Raw genomic sequence first — 12,967 nt, 5'->3', positions numbered from 1 at the left:
ATGTATTGGGCATTTACTATAGATTTGTGCTTTTCATGGGAATAGTTACATAATGCAGAAAATGCAGTTATAGTCACAACTCAATGCAAAAATGAGTACTGTAAACTCCATGGAGGATCCATTACACATAGATACTACAGTACAGTAACAATTGAAAACACAATTTTAAAAAGTGACTCAAAGAGAGCTGTTTAACCATTGCTAATTGAGGGTGCTATCTGATAGTGCACGAAACCGCCATCCGCTGTCTGTGTCGACCATGATTTTGCGTAAAGACTTCACTGGACAGAACTAATGAGTACGAGAGGGGTTTCTGAATATTATTATATTTTGGTAGCTACTGTCAATATTTTAAATTATAAATGTATTCAAGAAAAAAAAATATATTGTATGAGACACTATATGAATGCTTTATCAGTAGAATTATGCCTTTGCATGTTCATACACTTTCACCTACAGTAACAACAAATAATTTAGAGTTTTTGCCAAATGCAAACACACATGTTGCAAAATAGTTTATTTTGCCATTTCAAACAAACACAATGAATAGGTAGGACTGCAGTTCAAGCAATTCAGTGTGTCAGTATAAACTAAGAAACAATTACAGTAAAATTAGGGAACAATGGTAAAAAAAACAGCGTTGTAAGGAATTGGGTGGTTGGATTATGAATCCTTTTTAGGATACCGCCTCCTGTTTGCGTCTGGCCACATCGCCTCATCAACATCACACTCAATTTCATCCTTTGAGAAGCAACAGGGAAATGATCACCTGATATCTAAAGGTGTCAGTCTAAATCTCCTAATTATGGAGCGACTCAGGTTGGGCTGCACTCTCTGTCAGGCTCCCTCATTGATAGGCCATGATCTATAACATGGTCCACTATAGTGTTCCTGTTGTATGTGTCTCCGTCTGTTGCCTTCTTTGTCCTCGTCCACCTGCTGCTCTCCTCCTCTTCCCCTGACTCTTACTGTCTCAGAAAGGAGCTGAGCTCACCTGGGGTCTATTTGTAGTGCTAAGGTTTAGACTGATTGGTATTCAATTAGTTTAATTTTTTTTCAAGAAGTGTGTTGGAGAATTTCAAACACAGTGCAAAGCATATATCGTGTTTGTAGGGTTGGTGCTTTGGTTTAGGGCATGGTTACAAAAGTAAGAGGTTGTGATGCTGTGGTCATAGCAGTCACTTTGAGTGTTTACAGTATTCGGCAAAAACTGTATTTGTGCCAAAATGTGCAGTCTACTGTAAATCATAGCAAACAAGAGCTCGTCTCTGACCCTCCTATAGCTAACTGCACAAAAGCCTTTTGAGTTTAGAAATGTGATTGGCAGTGTGTTCTGTGTGAATACCAAGAGAGAGAATTCAGGAAGAGTGTGCAAGATATAGAGAATTGTGTGTAGTGTTGTGAAAAATGTGTGTTTTGGAATGAAAATATGAGTCTAAGGCAGGAAATGTGTTTGGAGTTCAGCAGAATTGGTTAAGCAGTTGGTAAATTAGTTTCAGATTGTGCACATTGCGTCTGATGTTCCAAAAAATGTGTTTAAATAATTGTGAAAAACTGTAAAAAACATCCCCCTGACTGCTTAGACACAAGTGTAGATAGTTGATTGAGGTGGTGTATTGAATAAGATGACTTAGCTGACAGGGACACTGGAAACACAGATACTGGAAACTATGCAGGGAAACAAGACAGTGAAACCTGATGAAACGGACGAAGACAAATAAATGACATAGACATAGACATGAATATACTAAGACAGGGGAGACAATGGGCACAGGTGAATCACACAAGGGCATGTCCAGTCATCATTAGGCAAACCAACTTGACAGGATATGAGATCAGACAAGACAAGAATAACACAGGAAACAGGGAAGCATGAAACAACCGACAGAATAACATAGAGTCATGACATAGCCTGTCATTGAAACCAATGGAATACAGTATGCGAGAAAATGGCACAATCTAGTAAAAAACACAAACATTTCAAGTGCAGGGAAGCAAAATAATAATAAAAAATCTTCTATCATCTATTGGCAGGGGTGGGGGGAATCAAAAAGGGTAGTTTTAATGGGCCAAAGGAGTAAATTAGGTTACAAAGTGCATTATAGGGTTAATATACGAGCCGAGATTGAAATTCCAAAATTGTTCAGAAAACACTTGCCTTTGCCAAGTGTGATGCCATATGCATGAACGAGCCTCAAAAGTTGCAAGGATTAAACTGGTGTGGCTGTTCAATGTTTAATCACAAGATAATCCAGACGGGTCGAGGGGAAATGTCCCTTTTTGGCCATGGCAAAAACTCATAGACATCTGAAAAGTCACACGTGGCCACAACCAGACACTGCAATCTTATTATATCTTCTTTTATCTATAAAATACAAATCTGACAAGAAACCATATCCGTCAAATAAATGAAGCGGAACAAAATGTTCAGTATTTCCAGTCAAGTGTTGCGTAGTAGATGTATAAAGTAACATGAAATAGATTTACTCGGACTACTTCAGAATTTTACTTTTCTACATTTCTTGAGTAAATCTACTTTACCTGCCACAGCTGTTTCTAAATTGATACTATCTTTGTTTCCACTTTCATGTAAGGTGAAGGTTGTAAGGACAAAAAGTGACTGCAGTAAATAAAGGATTACATCAAAGAATATCTCAAAAGAATAGAAACTGAAGGCTTTGTCTACAGTGTCAGTCTGTATCACTGGATTATTATTACTGATTTGTTTCCATGTTGGCCAGTAAAAGGCCAGCTGGTCAAAATTATGGCTTTATCCTGCAGTTTTACTTTGTTCCCTCTAACCACGTCTTTCTTTATAGATTCCTGATCAATAAACAACACTGCAAAATTGAATTATGAGGTAAGGAGAAATGTTTCAAATGATAGGTTGACACTATTAGACTACTGGTACTTAAAATGAATAAATTCGAACATCATCATTGACATCAGGACAGCAAAAAGTCTACACATCTTCCCTTGCATGCTAAAGACACACCTCTTCTTGGCTAAGAAGATGGTCATAATGGTCAAAATTAAATAAATTGCACCTACGGTTGGCACTTTGTAGTTTGGCTTATTTAACGCCAATGTATGTTCGTGATCCTTGCTGTTCTGAGTTTGGGATACACGCTTTAACTGAATAAAATGTAATGTTTGAGCTGCTTTTTTCATAAAACCCAACAAAACGATTCTTAACGCCTTGAACAGCACATTTCATGACCTCAGTACCCATCCCTTGCTGCCAGCACAGATTGCTAAAAGGTTGATGGTACATCATCACTGATATTTACCCTTACACAATTTACTCATTGAATTTGAACCAAATAGACATGCGCTCATTTAACTTATGCATGCACAAATTCACAACTTTTAAGTCAGAGCTTTGAATGGAAAACCCATTGCTTTGTTTGACTATTTCATTTAAATGTAGAAGATTGGTTTTGAAACCATTCCATATAGGCTAAGTTGAAATGTAGTTCATTTTAATAAGGGTTGAAAGGATTATTTGAACTGCTCCAAACTAAACACCAACAACCCATAATACCACATCATCTTATCATGTATGTTTCTTCACCAGCAGTTGTATGTATCTGAGATTTTTTTTAAATAATTAATACTTTTTTAAAAATAATTAATAATAATGATAATAATAATTATTATTATGAAAATAATTGTTTTGTTTTTGTCTCTGCAGAGTTTCAAGGAGGAGAAACATCAACTCTTTCTTGGTGGTGATAACTCTTGGTCTGTTGGTGCTCCATCTCTTTAAAGAATATTTTGGCCATAAAACTTTCCCGCCCGCAATAACTGTCAACGATGCTAACAGTCAAATGATTAACCAAACCACCACTAAGAACTCCTATGTATACTCCTGGCCAAGATGTGAACAAAACGTATCTGCTGCTAATGTCACAGGCTTCAGCTCTCTTCCTCAGCACATTCAAGACTTTCTCTACCATAAACACTGTCGCCATTTCCCCATGCTACTGGACCTTCCCGACAAATGTGGAGGAGCTGATAAGTCAGCAGAAGTCTTCCTACTGCTGGTCATTAAAAGTTCCCCAGGGAACTATGACCGCCGAGAGGTGCTGCGCACAACCTGGGCCAAAGAGAGGCTTCATAACGGTGTGTGGATCAGAAGGATCTTCATCTCAGGAACCACAGGTTCTGGTTTTGAGAAAGAGAGATCGAACGAATTACTTGAGGTGGAGCAACGTGAGTACAACGACATCCTCCAATGGGACTTTAAGGACACATTGTACAACCTCACCATGAAGCAGATTCTCTTCCTGGAATGGATGGAAAGAAACTGTCCGAACGCTCGCTTCCTGCTAAACGGTGACGATGACGTCTTTGCCCACACAGACAACATGGTGGAGTATCTCCAAAACCTCAAAGATAATGATGGAAGCAAGCACCTTTTTACTGGCCACCTGATCCAGTGGGTGGGGCCTATCAGAGATAAAGGGAGCAAGTATTATATCCCTGTTCAGGTTCATGAATCAAACTCGTACCCTCCCTACTGTGGTGGTGGGGGCTTCCTCTTGTCTGGCTATTCAGCTATGGTCACATACAACATGTCCCAGTCCATTACCATTCTCCCCATTGACGATGTTTACATAGGAATGTGTATGGCCAAAGCAGAACTTGGTCCTATACACCATATGGGAGTTATGACGGCAGGACTGCATGTTCCCTCCAAAAAACTGGATGGCTACGATCCATGCTTTTATAAAGACGTTTTACTGGTGCACAGATTTCTTTCAGCTGATCTGTATCTTATGTGGCACAGAGTACATGACCCCAATCTGCAATGTGGGGAAAGCAGCACCAAACTGTAACATACAGGTGGCGACAGAGCTTGTTGACACTTTGTTTCCTGTACCTGCTCTTAGGTTGAGAGTTCAGGTATGACTTTCTTGTTTTTTGAAAGTGCTCTGCATCAGGCTTTGGCTAGATCCAATGGATCTTTGCTTCTTATTCTTGTTCAACCAAAAACAGTAGGGATAATCAGCTTTACCTGACATGTTTGTTTACCTCAGGGTTTCTTAAGACTAAAGATTTTACATTAATGTAAAAATAATGTATGTTTTGGTTCCAGAGAGAGACAGAAAGAGAGAGAAAGAGAGTGAATAAAAAGAACAAAATAAATCTAATTGAGAAATAAGCTGTGACACTGCTTACAGAAAAAGGTTTGTAAACTTTTCAAGTAAAAAGACGTAGACTGGCCTCCACCTCAAGATGTAATTGGTCCAGAAGCTGTGGATGAATTTCTTTTGTTGGTGTAATGTAATTTCATGAGGGATGGGCTTAATGGAATGACGTGAATAAATATACATTAATCAAATAATGAATTCATTACAGTTTTTTTTATCACTAACCCACAGTGGGCACAACTGTAGCTCAATGTGCAAAACTCTAACTACAGTCTGCACTACCAACACTCACTGGAGCTGAACAGTTCACTTCACCTGCAAAATAGGCTCAGTGCAGCAAACACTATAAAGCGTCATTGAGATAACACACACTGTCACTCAGAACACACTCAGAGTATATACACTAGCATCAAACCCAATACACAAATTACAAACTTTTAATCTTTACAGTTTTGAATAATTTTAGTTACTTCACACAAATAACGTTATATTTTCTTTGAGGAAAAAGTGAAATTAGTTCACATGAAATTGTTTATTTTATAACATACCAGTTATGTTTAGGTAAACAAAAATAAATGAAAATCAGAAGTTTGCTACAATAGATACATCTTTTTATTTTATATTTTATTGATGACATTTCCAAATGTATTTATCTGTGTTAATATTCTATAATTGTAATACAGAAATCAATTCCTGTAATGCTGTCATTTACTGTAAAGGTTGCAACTCTTACGTTTTTGTTTGCTGGAAAATACGTATTACAGATGCAACTTTAGATCTTGCAGATTGTGTTGCACCCTCAACCCTGCCTCTCTCAATGAGAGACCATGATTCACAACAGGGTCTATCAGTGTTGCCCTTACTGTATTTCATCAGAAATTACAGTTCAATGTATTCTTACAGTTTTTTTTGATTGCTAAACCACAGTGGGCACAACTGGAGCGACATGTGCAAAACTATAACAACAGTATGCAGAGCAGCGGTTCATTCGGGCCAAACTCTAGCTCGTTTTTCATTGATTAAACACAATTTTCAAAACTCTACACACCTATCTCATGGCTTAACCACAACCTGCACATCACTGTGGATTTCCAGCACTTTTTTTCAAACGCTAACACACTACTGCCACAACTGTAAACCACACATTCAAAACAGAATGAATGCCTAGTGCATTTCAAACACTGCAGATTGCAATTTCAACTGAAACAATAAGAAGGTGTCTTGTTTTAGACTTGTTAGTGAACATATAGGGGAGAACGGGGTAATCTGAGCCACTTTTTACATTTTCTCCCCTCTAAGCAAGCTAAAAAGATTTATCACTCAAATTTACACATTTCCAATGTGCCCATTTCTCAGGATGTTTCCTAGAAATGGGCATTAGCAGAATTTTTTCAAGACAAAGGGCAGTGAAAATATGATTGTTTTAAAAAAAGTTGTCATGTGGCTCACTTTACCCCAGCTGTGGGGTAAACTGATCCACTTACTTTTTCCACTCTGAAACTACCATAACAACACATATTGTAACAGTAAGAATCCTGAAAGCTAGCCACACATTCCATAACTAATGTCAGACTAGTAAAAGAATGATGGGGTTTGGTCAATTAAGCAAAGCAAATTTACTAAACACTTGAAAGTAACTCTGAACAAAATCAAATTCAACATACTATAATTCAAATGGTTTTAATAAGATTCAAATGAAAGATAGAACCAGTTAGATTAGAACACAGTCTGGGGGTCAGAAGACAGGACCCTTAGAGCCAGCTAGTGTCTGGGGGTCAAAGCATAGGAAAATCAGAGCCAGCGAGAACAGCCTGGGACTCAGAACACAGGAGAAGACCCAATTGGATTATAACATCAGCCTGTCATACTCTACAACAAGGCCTACTCTACATTCTAGCCCTGAAGGTTACAGGGAAAGATGAGAAGGTGCTCTTTCCGTGTGGTTGCCCTGGGTCGTCTTCCTGGTGTATTTCCTTGGCATGATGGCTTTTCTACAATGTGTATGACATTAAAATAAAACATATGTCATGTAATATTACATTAAAATATATTTAAGACTAAACTTAACTTGTGCCTCATGGTGGGGGAAAGTGAGACAGTGGCTCACTCTCCCCCACAGCATTTGGCTCACTTTCCCCCACCACCACAATTTCAGAAAAAACTACCTCTCTTAGCATTTCAGGCTAATCTTCAGTTATCAGCATCACATGGTTTCATATGTTGGTAGTTCATCAACACGTATGATAGAAGTTTTTCTACGTGAATACATTTGCTTTGGCACAACAGATGATTAAGTTGACAGCAAGAACATTTACTTTTACATGCAAAATACCAAAAAACATGCTTTCCACAGCACCATGAGGTCCTCTCTTTCAGCGCCATGGGGAAATGAGAGGGGCTTGAAAACATATATCTCACATGACCACAAATGTTTTCCGTTGCCTAGATACAGGGGGTGGCTCACATTACCCGATGCCTCAGATTCCCCCATTCTCCCCTACAGTATAAAGGGAAAGCTCAACAATATATATTTTTTTTGTAAATGGACCAATGAAGACAGGAGGGAGAAGAGTGGCAGTGAGAATGTGGATGTGTGGAGGAAGACAGAGCTGTAATGTCTGATGAAATACAGTAAGGCTACACTGAAGTTGCATCTGTAATAATCTTAGAGTTGCATCCTTACAGTAAATGACAACATTACAGGAATTGATTTCTGTATTACAATTATAGAATATTTACACAGATAAATATTAAATTTGGAAATGTTTTCAATAAAATATACAAAATGTGTATCTATTGAAGCAAACTTCTGATTTTAATTTCTTTTCGTTTTCCTAAAAAAACATGTGAAAGAATTTCACCCTTTCATCAAACTGTTCAGCTCCAGTGACTGTTGGTAGTGCAGACTAGAGTTTTGCACATTGAGCTACAGTTGTGCCCACTGTGGTTTAGCAATCGAAAAAATCCACACATCCACACTTCCTTTATCCATTTCCAAAAAAAAAGTATTTTTGAGCTTTCCCTATACTGTATATACAGTATGTTCACTAACAAGCCTAAAACAAGAAACCTTCTTAGCATTTCAGTTGAAATTGCAATCAGCAGTGTTTGAAATGTAGGGGGTTTTTATCGACCTAAAGAAGGCTTTCGACACAATTGACCATGGTTTACTCTTAAAGAAAATGGAAAGATATGGTGTAAGAGGCATTGCTCACAACTGGCTTAAAAGTTACCTTGACGATAGAGATCAGTATGTACATATGTATAATGTCGACTCTGACTTGCAAAAAGTAACGCATGGGGTCCCACAAGGCTCTTTGCTGGGCCCTAAACTATTTATTATGTACATTAAAGAGGACCTATGATACTTTTGGACTTTTATGACCTATAAACGTTGTTATAATGATTTATAGTCATGTTTAACCATACTAGAGTATCAAATAATTACGTACATGCATTTCGACGTATTCCCTGCTGACCGTCTGGGGTGGCTATGCAGAGCACTAAAAACTATGGCAGCCGGTCGAGCCGAACTTGTTCAAATTTCCGGGTTTTCTCTGTCACGCTCGGGTCGTTTCTGTCAAGTTTCCATGTATGGTAATGCTGCCGCTCAGGCAAGCTCCGGCTGCATGCCCCCACCTTCCTGGAAATTTCCCTCTGCTGGAAGGAAGGTAACCAATCACAACGGAGTGGGGTTTGCAGCAGGGGGGGAGGGGCGGAGAAGCTCAAAGCAGTGTGTAGAGAGAGACTGCTGTGCTCGCTAGGGTAAGAGCCTGAGGAAGAGTGTCCCGAAAATCTACATAGTTTTTTGTGATGTGATTCGTGCCAGGTTGCTCTATAGCAGTTTTTAACAAGAAATTAAGACCAGAAAAGTAGTATAATAGGATCTCTTTAATGATTTATGTGATATCTCGAAATTACTAAAGTGTGTTTTGTTTGCTGATGACACCAGTTTGTACTGCTCTGGAAAAGACATAGAGCAGCTCCTGAATGCAGTGGAAAACAAATGAACAATTCTAAAGAAGTGGTTTGACATTAATAAGCTGTCTTTGAACCTAAAAAAAACAAAATTTATTATCTTTGGCAATAAGAAAATTAACAAACAGTCTAAACTCAAGATCAATGATGTTGAAATTGAGCGTGTCAATGAAAATACATTTTTGGGAACCATAATTGATCATAAACTTAAAGCTCACATATTATGCACTTTGCTGTCAATTTTATATGGTCTAAGTAGTCCCTAATACTTATTTTTTTAGATGTTTGCTGAAAAACCCGTTCAGATAATTTATTGTAGCAAGCCTCTATACCCTGATTGTCCTCTGGTCTCAGGATGACCTATATTTGTGCGATCTGGCTGGCCCCTCCCACCTCTCTGCCGGGCTTTCTTTATATGTCCATGGGGCTCTCCCACCGTCTCTGCCGTGCTCTCGCGATACTAGAGAGACACTGCGTGACTGCGAACACAGTGTTTACCCGGCCAGAGCTAAGCCATACTTTGAACAGTTTGACATGACCTGACATGATTAAAACCAGTGAAAACAGTAGCTTCAAAGTTTGATTTCTACAGGAATATCTTCCCATCCTTTGTCATGTTAAAAACGAGTCATTTTCAGACTGCTGTGGGGAATATAAACAGTGTGTTATGAGCAAAACTTGGTGCTACAACCGAAGCTACATGGGCGATAACGCTAAAAATAAGACTCAGACGATAAAATAAACTAAAAATACCACTAAAATCAGCGAAAAAAATATCTTCAAAGTTGACTTCCACACTATTAAGTTCCAATCCTTTGTCCTGTTAAAAACGAGGCATTTCCAGACTGGTGTGGGTAATAGAATTATGTTTTTATGAGCAAAAGCTGAATGCTTGTCTCGAAGCTAGCTCGGAAGCTACCGGCTAAAAATACCACACAAATCAGTGAAAAAAATATCTTCAAATTTGACTTCCACACTATTAAGTTCCAATCCTTTGTCCTGTTAAAAACGAGGCATTTCCAGACTGGTGTGGGTAATAGAATTATGTTTTTATGAGCAAAAGCTGAATGCTTGTCCCAAAGCTAAATAGCTATACACCAGTCAGGCAAAAATACCAATACAAACATTTCTTTCAGTTTCACTGTTTGAAAAAAACCCACAAGTAGCTTCCTATCCGTTGTGTTATTAAAAACGAGGCATAGACTGCTGTGGTTAAGATAAATTAGTGGAGTATGAGCAAAAGCATTCTGTGTTGGTGTATGTAACATTCAGGCTGTAGGCTACTATGGGCATCTTGTCGCTTAGCGGGGAAAGCAACATGGCTGTCGCTCGGAAATTTTTCTAGAGGATCTCGGGGCCGTGGACCAATAAGAAATGGGGGGGTGGGGTTATCATAGACTACTGCACGGTGGACATTTCTGGTTACTAATGTGGGGGGTAAGCATGGACATATAAAGAAAATATGGGGATGTGGCTGTGCAGTTTATGACGTCATAAACCGTGAGAATTATGAACGGAGTATATTGGGGGGGGGGGGGGGGGGGGTTTCAGAAAGGGGGAGAGTGAGAAAAGGAGAGATTGTTATTTTTTTTGATATTTTGGCAGTCTCTAGGCACACCGTGGACCCATGGATATGTTGGAACACATTTAAAAAGTGCATTTAGCATAATATGTGACCTTTAACTGGAAACCACAGATAAATAATATAAAATCAAAAATATCAAAAACCACTGCAATATTGTATAAAATGAAAAATGTTTTAAATCAGAACTCACTATATATCATATTGCTCCCTCATTCTTCCTTACTTTACTTACTGTGTTGAGGTATGGGGTAACGCATATAAAACAAACATCAACCAAATTTTCTTAATGCAAAAAAAGCCATAAGAATTGTAAATCATGCTAACTATTATGCAACAACAAATCCTCTTTTCATTAAACTCCACGCCTTGAAATTAGAAGATCTAGCTGTCCTCAGAACGGCAGTTGTAATGTACAAGGCACATCACAGAGCACTTCTGCACTGCATCCAGGAGCTGTTTGGGGCTAAAGAGGTTCATTACAAATTAAGAGGTTCACATATGTTTAAAAGTACAAGGGCAAGAACAAACACCAAAAGCAGGTGCATTTCCGTTAAAGGTATCAACCTATGGAACCAATTAGACTGCGAACTAAAAACGTGCAGCTCTACTAAAAAAAATAATAATAATTCAAAACCAAGATAATATATAAAACATTATTATGACATCAATACTAGGAGCAATACCAATATTGCTGCTGTGAATCTGACAGCTGTGTACATGCTTTTTTATGTATGGAGGAAACGTCTATATATACTTATATTTTTAATTTTAATTTATCCCTTTTTTTTGCTTCCTTTTGTTTTTGTTTATTTGTTGTTGTTTTTCTTTTCTTCTTCTTCTTCTTTTTTATCAATAACTCTAAACGTAATAATACTAACTAACTATAATCAAACTAACTGTGGAAATCAATACAAGGAAATGTATTGCACTCGCATATAGAGGGAGCCCACAGTAAAATGTTGATATATATTTATATGGTAACACTGTGCACTATGAAATATGGAATAGAATCTATGGAAAGTATATAGTAATGCATAAGTATAATCAGTGGCGTGCACAGACATTTTGGGGGGCAGGTGCTCAGTGCAAAAAAAAAAGGGCACAATATATTCTATCGATGAATGACCAAATAATTTTAAGGGTACTTGTACAAAATCCCCCCCTGGCCTAATTACTTTTAATACCCGGCCACACATACAGTGTTTCTCAAAGGAATTTGGGAGACTGTGTTTGGACCCTGGACCTTCTAGGGGGGTCCGGGGGAATTTTCCCCCGGAAGAAAAATGTTAACCTTTTAAAGTAAAATTCATCAATCTGGTGCACTTTGAGAAGAAAGCTAAGGCTAAATCACCTGTGTCAATGTGGGCTATTCAGTACTATTTTCTGGAATAATTTGGAGACACAGAATTACCAAAAAGCAGAAAGAAAATATTTACATGTTACAGCTTCGGATTTTTTAAAATAATCCCTTATCCCGAATTCTCTCTTTGAAGTCTTCGTTAGGCCCCTGATCTCCGTACTAATAATATCCTATTAAGGTAAATACAAGATTACTGCAAGTCTTGTAACATAGAAATAACTTATGGTTGGGACAACATAATATAATTAGCTTATATAGCTGCATGACTGATTTAGTCCCACCAACCCACTTTGCGTAGTTAAAATAAGATGTGTGGACAGCTAAAGATATTTCAATAACATTTGAGGAACAGTTCAACATTGAAATCTGAGCTTTAAAATGCCCTGAACAGTTAACATGACTCTGGTCTTGACTCTGACCTTTCATCTTCATCTTCCTCCTTGCTGCTGGTGGATGCTTTCATCCAGAAGAGCAGAGAGCTGCTCCCCTGTGCTGCCTGCTGTAGATCCCTTTCTTTTTCCTTTTTTAATCTCTCCTTTCTAGGCATTATACTGCAATTTGTAAATAAAAAGAGACCAACCAACCATATGAATAAGACTGCTTGGTTACATTACAACAAGGCACAAGGCTACTTTTTCTGCAGGCAATTGGGAATTGGGAATTGCCTGTTTGTCATTTAGCAAATAAATTACTGCAAGTGAAGTGTTAATTATATAGCCTAAAGTAAACCTAAACAACACTAAATATTCAGCATACTGATAGATTCACATGCTGTACCAATGACAAACTCCGCCGACATTAGTTGTGTTCATCACGTCATATCTATTTTTTTTTTGGGCTAGCTTGTTAAGCAGGACAGTCGGCTAATTTATGCTCAGCTGTGTGGCG

The 12,967-nt window shown here is 38.1% G+C and overlaps 1 protein-coding gene across 1 annotated transcript; it reads left to right on the top strand.

The window, feature by feature from the left end:
- Positions 1 to 3,719: 3,719 nt before the first annotated feature.
- Positions 3,720 to 5,331, top strand: LOC307254683 (N-acetyllactosaminide beta-1,3-N-acetylglucosaminyltransferase 3-like). Its single transcript, XM_080033160.1, has one exon. It carries the CDS (start codon positions 3,831 to 3,833, stop codon positions 4,839 to 4,841), a length of 1,011 nt encoding a protein of 336 aa, XP_079889286.1. The 5' UTR covers positions 3,720 to 3,830; the 3' UTR covers positions 4,842 to 5,331.
- Positions 5,332 to 12,967: the final 7,636 nt, after the last annotated feature.

The sequence above is a fragment of the Ammodytes marinus genome, assembly GCF_949987685.1.
Source record: "Ammodytes marinus genome assembly, chromosome: 8".
Classification (NCBI taxonomy): domain Eukaryota; kingdom Metazoa; phylum Chordata; class Actinopteri; order Uranoscopiformes; family Ammodytidae; genus Ammodytes; species Ammodytes marinus.
Note: the sequence above shows the minus strand (reverse complement) of the source record. Positions and strands in the feature narration are given on the sequence as shown.